Source organism: Xenopus tropicalis, chromosome 9 (genome assembly GCF_000004195.4).
Source record: "Xenopus tropicalis strain Nigerian chromosome 9, UCB_Xtro_10.0, whole genome shotgun sequence".
Taxonomy (NCBI): domain Eukaryota; kingdom Metazoa; phylum Chordata; class Amphibia; order Anura; family Pipidae; genus Xenopus; species Xenopus tropicalis.
In genome coordinates, this window is record NC_030685.2 from 83195243 (window position 1) to 83208354 (window position 13112).

A 13112-nucleotide genomic window follows, 5' to 3' on the forward strand; every position below is an offset into this window, starting at 1 on the left:
ACTGAAAAAAAAAACCAAATAATAAAAAATGAAGACCAATTGCAACTTTCTACATCATACAAAAAGTGAACTCAAGGGTGAAGAACCCAAGTACCTGTTGGTCTGGGCCAGAGCTCTCTAATAAAGCTCCCCTGGTTCTACTCCAGTACTAACAGAGCTCAGTGCTACACGTAGAGCAACCAATGGCAGTAGGCAGGGGAGCTAACTATCAGAATGTACCGCAGGTAAAGCAACATCTAGCTTACTTACTGGTTTCCATATATGAGGGTCACAATAAGCTATGGCTAATCTTTCTGAGAGGTCCATATATAAATATATCAAAATATGTTACAAGATTATGAGTGCGGCCATGATTATAGCGTAAAATAAATAATAGCTTTATGATATACAGTTTGGCCATTTCCCTATGGGACCAAACTATAAATATCCTTATAAATGGTGCTTAGTGATGTCATCAGTTATAATTGGAGCTTAGTGATGTAATTTCAGTCACATGACTCAGTGAAACTTATATATTATAATAAATAAAGTACCCCCTGTTGTAAAATATAAGGATATTAAAAGTCACCTCGAAGTTCCATGACCTGTATAAAAGCACTTGGTGACTTATAATATCCCTATATGTTACAATAGGGGGTACTTTATTCACTATATATTATAAGGAACTCCTCGGGGACTTATAATATCCCTATATGTTACAATAGGGGCGTCTTTATTCACTATATATTATAAGGAACTCCTCGGGGGCTTATAATATCCCTATATGTTACAATAGGGGGCACTTTATTCACTATATATTATAAGGAACTCCTCGGGGGCTTATAATATCCCTATATGTTACAATAGGGGGTACTTTATTCCCTATATATTATAAGGAACCCCTCGGGGGCTTATAATATCCCTATATGTTACAATAGGGGGTACTTTATTCACTATATATTATAAGGAACCCCTCGGGGACTTATAATATCCTTATATGTTACAATAGGGGGTACTTTATTCACTATATATTATAAGGAACTCCTCGGTGACTTATAATATCGCTATATGTTACAATAGGGGGCACTTTATTCACTATATATTATAATGAACTCTTCGGGGGACTTATAAAATCCTTATATTTTACAATAGGGGGTACTTTATTCACTATATTATGTAGCAGTAATAGCTTTCCCTATATAACTCTGCATTATCTATACTGGGGCATAGGAAAGACTTATCTCCTCCTCTGTATGAGCCCTATGGGTTAATATTTCTTCTATTCTGTTAAACCCCACCCACCCCCTTAGCTGTACATTCTCCTTTATTAACTTGGCGGGGGGCACACAGACACACACAGTTACATTCTGTGCATATGACAGGCCGGCCGTGCAATTCCCATATCAGATGATTGTCAGAGATTGGCTGATGGATAGTTTTAGTGACAAATGATTAGTTTTGCCTTTGTTGCCTCGCTTCTCCCCTACACCCCCCCCCCCCCGGCCAATCTCGCCTCCCTTTAAATGATAAATAGGGGCTCAGTTTAATGGCTAAAGCCGCGGCTGTGGATGAGGCGACTAGACATATTCACAAGATGAATGAGACTCCTTAGTGTCTAAATGTTGCAGGTGTTGCTCAAATACCCCCCGGGGCAGGTTACGGGGAGTCCAAATGGGTAACTAAAGGCAGAACCTTCATTCATGTAATTTGTGGGAATGTAGAGACGGAGGCGCAGTTGCCCCCCGAGGAATTGTCAGTCCTGTTAAACCAAGGAAAAGAGTCTCACAAGCGGCCGCAGAGATAACTATATGGGAGATACCGGCCTGATCAAGTACCGACACTATTGAGCTGTAACACAGTAACATCAATGTTTTAGTCCCTCCTCCCCTGCCAAGAGTTCAAATGATGCAGAAACTGTTTTGCAGCTGGATTTCAGCATATAAAAATGGGATTTATTCATACTTTTTGAAGGAACAGATTACAGGGATAGGGATATTAGGGGTTTCTGAGTTGCGTGGGGCTGTTCAGAAGCCGGAGTTCCCCTTTAAACTGGGTTTCCAGCAGTATCTCCCCCTAAATAATCTTCCGGCTGAGGCTTCTGGTATTGACTCCCCACAGTTTGGGATATTAGGGTTACTAGTATCAACGACAAAAATAAATACATTTTATAATAAAGTTATTATGAACTCTCCGACACAGAGAGACTGCCCCGTTCTCTCATCCCTGGAGTTTATAATTGGCCCCCTTTCCCCCCTCTTATTATCTATCACTGCCTACGCATTTCATGCAAAAAGGTTCAGGACTTCCATTTATGGATCCACAAAGACCTTATTTTATTGGGGTCCAGAGGGATAACAGATCAATTGCTTTCGATTGCTGTGCTTAAGGTGCCGGACAACGCGTTAGTAAGATCTTTGGAGAAATTGTGCCTGTCCTGTTGTACTGCATTACCTGGCGGCGCGATAGAGATATACGTATATATATATATATATATATTTATAAAAATCCATAGAAACGGTTAATAAAGACATAGAGATGTTTAGGTGTCTGTGCTGCTGTATAGCAATCTTTCTATCAATAACCAACAGGGATACTGGAGACTTCTAATGTCTAAGTCCAAAACGTTCTGACAGTGGCCTACAGGGGACATTGTTGGGTACAAGTCCTCTATTCACGCGGGGCGACCAAGGAGACCCCTTGACCTGTACGGGTACTCGGGGGGAATCTTCCTGCATTAAAGAAAGGCAGCAAAAGTGGAGGGTTGGGGTTTTCCTGTAGATATGAAGGACACGTCTCTCCAGAGGTTCCCCAAGTTCTTATAGCCTTAGGCGTCGGTTTAGAAGCTGAGTCCAACCATATTGTGGTCAATGGGTTTTGTGTTCCCTTGTAGGAAACGGAGGCAGGGTAAGGCTCATAGTGTCTTTACACCCCCCACACAGTTGGCTTCAGGTGAATGCGCCGCCGCCGTTTAGTCGCCTAGCAGGCAAAGTCCTCGAACACGCCGTGGTGCGTATAGTGCCGGTGATGGTTTGGGAGCATTGTGGTGGCGTAGGCGCCTTCTGGGTGTCTTCCTCGTACCTCGCAAGGGCTCTAAGAACAACAGCAAAAGAACCGTTATCTATAGGGTCAGCTGACCCTCACTTCTCATGTGACTACCCTTTTTCTTAAAAAGTAAGTCCAAAACCCATTATTTAGAAAGCTCCAAATTACATGAAGGCCATCTCCCGTAGACTCTATTTTAATCAAATAATTCAAATGTTTGATTTTTTCCCCCCCTTTTCTCTGTAATAATAAAACAGTACCTGTACTTGATCCCAACTAAGATATAATTACCCCTTATTGGGGGCAGAACAGCCCTATTGGGTTTATTTAATGGTTAAATGATTCCCTTTTCTCTGTAATAATAAAACAGTACCTGTACTTGATCCCAACTAAGATATAATTACCCTTTATTGGGGCAGAACAGCCCTATTGGGTTTATTTAATGGTTAAATGATTCCCTTTTCTCTGTAATAATAAAACAGTACCTGTACTTGATCCCAACTAAGATATAATTACCCCTTATTGGGGCAGAACAGCCCTATTGGGTTTATTTTTTTTTTTTTTAGTAGACTTGGTATGAAGGTCCAAAAGAAAGAAAGACCCCTTAGCAGGAAATCTGCAGGTCTGGGGCATTCTGGATAAAGGGTCCCAACAGGTGCCCTAAGCAGGTAGTAAGTAGAGGGCTGCTGAGAGCCTTATGCCACCCCTTTCTGGTGTTTTATGATTGATACCATAGAGAGCAGTAGAACCTCCCAAAGGATTTGTTTATTGGACCAACCCATAGTGGGAGGTTCTTAATGTTATGGTATAAATGTTTTTTTTAACATTTGTTATGTGTTTTTGTGCTGAGGAAGACACTACTCTACGGTGTTGAAACATTGGCATAATAAAGAGTGCATCAGAGTATGTTTTGGACTATTGTCACTATTTTGTCCATTAATCTCAACCCACTTTCTTATTATCCAGTTCCCCCACCATTGTCTCGTATGAGACTAGCACAGGTCCTATGCTTCCTGCTCCCCCACTTCCCCCTCCCATTATGAGCGCTACCAAGGTGTAACTAATTTCCCTCCTCCTCTCTTCCTCTCGGCCTCCCCTTCTGTCTCTCATCCCAAGCGCAACCTCTTCATACCTGATCCTTGTTATCATCCATCACCAGTGTCGCTATATTCTCTGATGGCTTCTTTGCAGGAGATTGCTTTCTGCCAGCGACCCGCTTTACTTTATCTCTAATCACCTGGAAAAGAGAGATTTATGGTGACTGAGGAAGGAATTATTCTGAGCCCTGACAGGAATGACACATTCGTTGCTTGGGATTGGTGGAAACGGGGTCCCTCCGGCCTCTGATCATCCCAGGACTATAGGATCCTCAGGTAGAGATGGTACTTATTTAACATAACTCACCTCGTACATATAATCCAAGATTTCCAGTATGGTGAGGAAACTGGCCCCAATAAATAGACCCATTTGGCCTCCAATGTCACCTGGGGAAACAAACAACAACTTCTTTAAAGTTCTAGATTCCTCAACACGTTGATCCAACCAAATCTCATAATCATGATATGGTAAAATGTTATATACCTCCTCCATGTTGTGACTCTTATTTTTGTTTATGAACTGAATTGACCAAGCCTAACATGAAATGTTGAGTGCCTTCATACTTTCCCATATCCAATCAGGTATGTGTATCTAGATTCCTTTAGTACTACACATAGAAACCTTCACTGGCACTTAAAAAGGTAATAGAACCACATTCACAACCTCAGAGGTTAGTTGGGATGCCTCAGAATATGTGTTCAGTGCTCAAATTGCCCCACTGGTTGGGGATCACTGATCTAGACCATGTGTTCAGCCGTGAAATTGCCCCACTGGTTGGGGATCACTGATCTAGACCATGTGTTCAGCCGTGAAATTGCCCCACTGGTTGGGGATCACTGATCTAGACCATGTGTTCAGCCGTGAAATTGTCCCACTGGTTGGGGATCACTGATCTAGACCACGTGTTCAGCCCTGAAATTGTCCCACCGGTTGGGGATCACTGATCTAGAGTTCTAGACCATGTGTTCAGCCCTGAAATTGTCCCACTGGTTGGGGATCACTGATCTAGACCATGTGTTCAGCCCTGAAATTGCCCCACTGGTTGGGGATCACTGATCTAGACCACGTGTTCAGCCCTGAAATTGCCCCACTGGTTGGGGATCACTGATCTAGAGCACGTGTTCAGCCCTGAAATTGTCCCACTGGTTGGGGATCACTGATCTAGACCACGTGTTCAGCCCTGAAATTGTCCCACTGGTTGGGGATCACTGATCTAGACCATGTGTTCAGCCCTGAAATTGCCCCACTGGTTGGGGATCACCGATCTAGACCACGTGTTCAGCCCTGAAATTGCCCCACTGGTTGGGGATCACTGATTTAGACCATGACATTTTTTTCTAGCCGCAAAGGTCAATATTTGAGCCATGATGACGATAGGACAAATGCCTCAAACCATAAAGTCCAAGTATCACTGCAGATAGTTAACTTACCCAGTAAGCTGGGTAGGTCATATGCCTTTTTCTGCTCAATGGTTTCGTAGTTCAGAGCTTCAAAGAAGATGTCCAGAACAAGGAAGTTTTCTCTGTTGAAAAAGATAAAACCACTGAGAACATTTGAAAGCTCTGAGATTACAGAAGGAATGGTCCCAGCTGAGATACTAGATGTTGTAGCCTAGAATAAGATGGAGGGCCAGTGGGCACCAGTAAGGTTAGAACTGCAGATTCATTTATTAATGATGGAGATTGTGTGACACAAGGGCTTAAACTACCAATCCCATGGGCACAAGTGCTCCATGAATGGGCCATTGGAGGCCCAGGTTGCAATCCATAGGTTCCCAGAACTTGGACTTCAGCCCTCTTGTTTGACCAAGGTTGGACTTTACCTGGGTAGAAAGAGTATGTTGCTTTTGGCACTGATTTTTTTTGGAGAGAAACTTGATGCAAAATGTTCTAGTGAGTACTAGTTTGCCTTGAAAAGGGTATTTTTTTGATTTTTGAAATTCACTACAACGCTATCATAGTCACCTGATGTAGGTCTCATTTTTATTGTACTTTCGAGCCAGGTAACGGGCAGATCCCTTGTTGGGAATTCGAACCATAGAGATCTCCTTGCTGTAGCGAGTCAGGTTGCACGGGGTGGGACAGGAGCACTTCTCACTGGTATCCTCCACCATGTTGTCTGAGAATGGAGAAAGAGACGGGGATGTGATTCATTGTAAAATGGAAGGGACCAATGGATCATGGTAGAGTTCAATGGTCATGATCTGGAGGCATCTAGTCTTCAATCATCCCGTCTACAAGTCTCCTACTCTTCCATCCCCACCACTTTAACTGTTGTTTTGGACCACTCCCAACATGCACCAGCAGCTAGAACAGTGGTTCTTGGATTCTGGGGCTGGAGCATTGGAAGGAGGGCTTAGCCTGAAGGTTAAGTAGGGTTAGAAATGGGTTGAGAACATGGTTGCTCACTTATATATTCTTAGAACCAAGGAGGACACTGACCAAAGGTTGGATCTTAAGAGGAGACTGACCTGAACAAATCTGGCAACCAATAAGCTAGAGCGTTTTAAATAAATTGGGGCATCTCAAGTGCATTTCACCTTGAGCCCCATCTCATCCCTAGTCTTTTGGTGGCTCTGATAGTATCTGTATAAGGGCTAAGAGCTTCATAGAGATCCACCTGTCACTATGTTGCTCCAACCTGTTGTCCCCATTCCTATTGGGCCCTTCCATTTCTGACCCCAAGGTGGCGCCCTATGGACAGCGATGTACCTGAGAGATGCTATGGGAGTAGGACAATGCGTCGGTTCTTACCCAGGATGTGGTCGGCGCACATGTACATCACAGGAGAGCAGATCGTTTCATTTCCTGGGAAAAAAACAAAAATTAATAATTTTCCTGACATAGAATTTCTATGAGACCCAAACCTTTCTTCTCCTTCACTGTCTGGACCCTCCCTATGAATAAAAGGGGGTTCAAGTGGCTATGTAGTAGGGCCTCATTGGGCGCCCAGCCTCTTCCACATCAGGTGGCAGACTATCTCTGGTGCTCCAGGACAATCACCAGGCACCATACACTAGCCTTTAGTTTAAAAAGCAAGCCTATGATTGGTTGCTATGGGTTACAAGACCTGTATAAAATCAGTATTAGCATTAGGATTCCTATACTCCCTGTGCAATGCGATAAGGTTTACTAAACAGTTGCAGATAATTAAGTGAATGCTGTGCAGCCTACATATCAGTTGGGAATACTTTCCCTTTACCCCCCCCGGGGGCTTTTACCTGGCATATGCACCATGCGGCAGGCGCATTTCCTAATGACGGCTTCTTTCTCGCATTGCAGGCGACAGGCTGAGATACTGTATGTGCTATAGCCGGACAGGAACTCCTCCCCTGGGATGCTGGATCTGCAGTTACCCCAGGGCTGGGGCAAATATGTCATCTATGGGCAAAGGAGCATGGGAATGTTAGATTCTGTTTAGCACAGGGACAAACCCCTTCCTATTCCCCCTCCAGGTAGTGGGCAAACCCCCTATTAGAACAGCAGTTTATAAGTCAAACTTGGGGTGCCATTGCCTACTTACCCTGTTCTACACACAGACTGGTGTTCTGGCTGCTGCAGTATATTCCTTGTCCAGCAGGGGGAGCCCAAGCTCCATTACAGAGCTCTCCCTGACTGGGGCATTACTATAAAACTATCTGCCCCTTGGTACTGATAATGGCGACTTGCACTATTAGCACCTACATGTGATCCCGTATACAGCACCCTTTTTCTGGTTGAGCCCTATTGGGTGCAAGGGAGCCATTAACACTTGGCTTGACCAAGCAGCAAATACTGGGTGCGCTGGTGGGGCATAAACCTGATAGGCTGCAGGACAGACTTAGACCCTATTGGATCTTTACCCTGCCCCCCAAACCCAATGTGACTCCTTAGACACCACAGGGGCAAGTGGTGTTGCTAATTTGTTATAGAAGGTGACATGGGGATGCTGGGAGTTGTAGTTCCATAACTATGTATGGGCACAAGTAGTGCCGTGTAGCACATTGGCCCAAGAGCACAAAGGGTTAATCTCTGGCCAGACTTCCCTGCCCGCCATTGTTACAGAGATATATGAGAATTAAACAGACTGATTCCCTCCTCGCCCCTCAAACTCACTTGTCGGCTCCTCAGACTCACTTCTCATTTGCTGGGAATGAGAGGAACGGGAGAGATAAGTGTGAGCCGGGGGGGCCCGTGCTCCGAATACTGATTCCCCTCGGCGCCTCGGGCAGATAAGCCGGACGCACGCCGTACCAGCAAGGCCAATGGGGGGGGGGGGGGGCACGAAATCTACTCACGGGATCAAGTAGGGGCAGAGAGGCCGGTGGTGCTTATGTATAATGCATACTGTACAGCAGCCCTGCTGCTTTATACATGGGCCATGGAACTATCATTATATGTTTACTGTTCCTTTAAAAACTCTGAATGGCACCTTAGATAGAAAATCTGTCTATCCGGCTACTAAGGCTCCATTTATATCCATCTGTGACACCTCCAGGGTGGGCACAGGGTCAGACTGGGCCGGCCAAACACCAGAAGAACAAAGGTGGGCCCCGGACCCTGTGGGCCTCGCCAGCCCACACCCACCTACCCCTGATTGGGACAAAGTAATAGGTACGTGCGTCGGAGGAAAGGGCTGGCAGTGGGGGCGGTGGGTCCCCTGAGGGGGTGTGGGGGCCCCTGTTGTAATAGCTCCAGGGGGCCTCGCCGACGCTGGGTGGGCAGCTTGGGGGCAGTCTAGCTTAATGTCTCTGTTGCAGAGAGATAGGTAGGTGCCCAGGCCTAGGTAGGTGCCCATTTACAGTATCATGGCCTAAAGGAATCCTTGGCTGAAGAGCTTGCAGTAAGAATTAGGGAATCAGTTTCAGGAGGTTCTGGTGAATAGACTGGGCTGGTATCAGTAATAGAAAAGAATGATGGGACATTTCTGGGTCACTACAGAATGGAATCTCTCTCTGCACTTGGACAGGTACAGACACAGAGGATTTATTTCCCCTTTATCTCCGTTGGTGTCAGTCAGACGGAATGAACGAAGATTCTAGATACAGTGAGGAACCAATGTCCCGCGTGTGAGGAAGCGGTGTCCCGCGTGTGAGGCTCGACTCTTTCTCTATTTCCAACGCCCAGTGCCCCCCCTGCCCCGAATGGACAATAAGCCCCATACCCTCTGCTCCTGGCACGAAACGAACGTCTGGAATCCTGGGGATACACCAAACCCCATCTGGTGGATATAGGGAGGCTCGTCCTGGCTGTGAATCTGCACCCTGATTCCCGCCTCGAAGGATGTTTCGTCTGGAGGGGAAAGAGGGAACCGGGTGCTTAAATGTGCTTTGTGCCCTGCAGGACACAGTTGGCAGAAAATGAAATGACTGAGAGAAGGAAAGTCTTGTGATATTTCTTTGCTAGAGAATAAAGTTAGTGAGCAGAGAGTCTTGTGGTGCTTCTCTGGTCAGTTCTAAGCAGAGACATCACTGCTCTTTTATCAATAACTTCAATATATTTACAGTGAACAGCAGGTGGTGCTGTTGTTTCACATTCATTCTATTCTATGTAAGAGCTTCTTATATCGTGCAAACTAGAAACAATTCACTTACATTTCAGTTAAGGGTCAGAAAATGGCAGTAGAGGAATCAGGGCAAATAGGGTGACACTTTAGGGTCCCTGACATTGACTTACTGGTCTCTCTCCAGATCGGCAGATATTCCTCCTGCTGAATGTCCAGCATAATCTCCAGCCCATTGCCCATTCCTCCTTGTCTGCTCACCTTCGGGTGCTTCTTGTCTGCATTAAAGGTGTAGCATTTACCGTACCTTGTAAATACCTGGGAAATAAAGGGACACTTTTTAGCATTACAGATACCACTTTGTTTTAAAGTCAGCAGGAACAGCCCCCTAAGTTTGCCCATAGCCTGTACAGAGAGATACCATAAAACTATGGCACATAGGGATTCCCCTGTACTAAGCACAATTCAGCAGGAACAGCCCCCTAAGTTTGCCCATAGCCTGTACAGAGAGATACCATAAAACTATGGCAGCATAGGGATTCCCCTGTACTAAGCACAATTCAGCAGGAACAGCCCCCTAAATTTGCTCATAGCCTGTACAGAGAGATACCATAAAACTATGGCACATAGGGATTCCCCTGTACTAAGCACAATTCAGCAGGAACAGCCCCCTAAGTTTGCTCATAGCCTGTACAGAGAGATACCATAAAACTATGGCACATAGGGATTCCCCTGTACTAAGCACAATTCAGCAGGAACAGCCCCCTAAGTTTGCTCATAGCCTGTACAGAGAGATACCATAAAACTATGGCACATAGGGATTCCCCTGTACTAAGCACAATTCAGCAGGAACAGCCCCCTAAGTTTGCTCATAGCCTGTACAGAGAGATACCATAAAACTATGGCACATAGGGATTCCCCTGTACTAAGCACAATTCAGCAGGAACAGCCCCCTAAGTTTGCTCATAGCCTGTACAGAGAGATACCATAAAACTATGGCACATAGGGATTCCCCTGTACTAAGCACAATTCAGCAGGAACAGTCCCCTAAGTTTGCTCATAGCCTGTACAGAGAGATACCATAAAACTATGGCACATAGGGATTCCCCTGTACTAAGCACAATTCAGCAGGAACAGCCCCCTACATTTGCTCACAACAACCCCCCCCCCCAAACATTTTAAAATTGGGACTGCTTCACCCTAACCACACCCATTTACTCACAGACCCCCCCTTTGAAACCTGTAAGTCTACAGCAAATGCCATAGGGCTCTAATGTCCCTTACAGTTGTGACCCAGATGCTACAATCACTGATCTTTACTAATAGAAATACAGCCCAACTCTCTATATACCCACTGTATCTGCCAACAACTGCTGCCAGTTTGTTCAGAGAGACCCTACATTGGCAGTAGGAGTGGGCCCCAAATTACTACCCTGCCTAGGGCCCCAGTTTCCATCCGTGCATCTGAACCCCAGTTACCCAGAATCCCACTCACTTCAGTAAAGTCCTCGGCTGTACAGTTTTCCCCTTGGAAAGTACATTTTATCATCCTGGCACCTATATATTGGCCTGTTTGGGGAGCACCCCCATAGCCTGCATGGTGGAACCCCGAGGTGGAAGAGATGGGAGTGACCCAAACAGATCCATTGAGGTGAGATGCTCTGCAGAGCGTGACGGCAGGAAAGCTCAGGGTTCTAGACCACAGCATATGGACAAGGACGTTGGTCGGGTTGGACAGCAGGTAGGTGACGTGCTCCAAGGACCAGATGAGGAAAGAGCAGAGGCAGGCTAGGAACGCCGCGGCCCAGAATGCCCGGTGGCACCGGGAGAAGGACGACTGTACGTGGCGCAGCCCATGGATATTGGTGCTTTCCAGGAAACGATTGGTTGCTCCTATTTTGGGTTCATCAGCACCGACAGGAGATTGACCATCCATAGTCTCTCCGACTGCTGGGTCAAAGGAGGTGTAAGAGAGGGGTCCAGGGGCGCAGGAGCCTCACCCCAAAATCTTAGGCAACCAACAAAGGGATGGGGGGAACCTTGGCACTAGGTGATGGGGCGAAGGAGCCAAGTTCTAGGTGCTGAAGGTCCTGCTCTTTCCCTATTGCCCCGAGTGTCTGCTTCTAGCCAGGTCCTCTCCTTGCCCCACTGGCTGCTTGTTACCCCAGGCTGCTGCTTGTTACCCCAGGCTGCTGCTGGTTACCCCAGGCTGCTGCTGGTTACCCCAGGCTGCTGCTTGTTACCCCAGGCTGCTGCTGGTTACCCCAGGCTGCTGCTTGTTACCCCAGGCTGCTGCTGGTCACCCCAGGCTGCTGCTTGTTACCCCAGGCTGCTGCTTGTTACCCCAGGCTGCTGCTTGTTACCCCAGGCTGCTGCTTGTTACCCCAGGCTGCTGCTTGTTACCCCAGGCTGCTGCTTGTTACCCCAGGATGCTGCTTGTTACCCCAGGATGCTGCTGGTTACCCCAGGCTGCTGCTTGTTACCCCAGGCTGCTCTCTTCTTCTGAGCTCCAGACTGATCCTCTCTTTGGCACAGTCTCGTCTCAGTCACTTATCTCTCGGAGAGGGAAGCTCTCTCTAATTACTGATCCCATCACTTAGACGCATTACTTTGATACCCGGCAATGGACGGAGACCAATTAGCAGCATCGCGCCGTGGGCGAGAGTTTATTGCGGGCATGAACTTACAGGCCTCTGTAGGATCAGCTTGAACTCTTTTATCCTCTCCTTTCTGCATTGTCATCTCATAAACTCCATTCAGAACTTAAAGGGTAAGTAAACCTTGATGTAAAATTGAGGAGAGTGCTCTTCTAAGCAGTTTTGCAATGTACATTCCTTATTTATATTTATTTATGTTTTCCCAACCAGAAGAGCATCAGCCCTTTCTTTCTCCTGACAATTTCCTCGACTACATCATGGTCTGAAACTGACCAGCAGGTGGCGCTGCTTTCATATTAACAGTACTTTAGCCCTTAATATAATGATTATAGCTAACAACATTTAATCAGTGTCATAGGCCCGTCTGATTCCGGGGCACTAAGGCTTTTATGTCCCACTCTAAATCCAATGAATCTGAACCCAATAGGAGTGCAAGTTCCCAAGAGTGAGTTCTGGCCAATCCCTTCTCCAGATTCCCCACCACATTGCTTATTCCAGTCTCTATCTAACCCTACTTTGCTAAGGTGGGCGCTGAGCGTATCGGCGAGGCCTAACTTTCTTGGCACGTTTCTTGGGGAGTCTCTAGAGACGCTCAGTCGGGCACCGCACTCTCGTGCCTATTTGGCAGGGGTCTGATGTCATTCTGCGCTCTTTATTGACCAATAGCAAGAGCCTGAGACCCAGGGGAATAAATACAGCGGGTGTCTTGGATCCTGAGGACCCCCCCCTTGGAGAGAAGCAGGGGCAGAGGCTTTTGTACCTATCATTAGTTTGGAAAATGGCCCAAAGTACAATTAAACCCACAGGGACCCATGGACTGGGACTGGACTGGGATTCAAAATATTCCCTGGCATT

At 46.3% G+C, this 13112-nt stretch overlaps 1 protein-coding gene across 1 annotated transcript in view; it reads right to left on the reverse strand.

Annotated features, from left to right (window-relative positions):
• Positions 1 to 2287: 2287 nt before the first annotated feature.
• The window catches only part of asic4 (acid sensing ion channel subunit family member 4), a 122481-nt gene continuing 111656 nt past the window's right edge, over positions 2288 to 13112 (reverse strand). Inside the window, exons 2-10 of the mRNA XM_031893271.1 lie at positions 9774 to 9918; positions 9262 to 9389; positions 7340 to 7499; positions 6873 to 6926; positions 6084 to 6237; positions 5550 to 5641; positions 4426 to 4505; positions 4154 to 4258; positions 2288 to 3069 (exon numbers count right to left, since the gene is read on the reverse strand). Coding sequence (XP_031749131.1) covers positions 2956 to 3069; positions 4154 to 4258; positions 4426 to 4505; positions 5550 to 5641; positions 6084 to 6237; positions 6873 to 6926; positions 7340 to 7499; positions 9262 to 9389; positions 9774 to 9918 — 1032 coding nt within the window. The 3' untranslated portion in view covers positions 2288 to 2955. The remainder of the gene's footprint in view (positions 3070 to 4153; positions 4259 to 4425; positions 4506 to 5549; positions 5642 to 6083; positions 6238 to 6872; positions 6927 to 7339; positions 7500 to 9261; positions 9390 to 9773; positions 9919 to 13112) is intronic.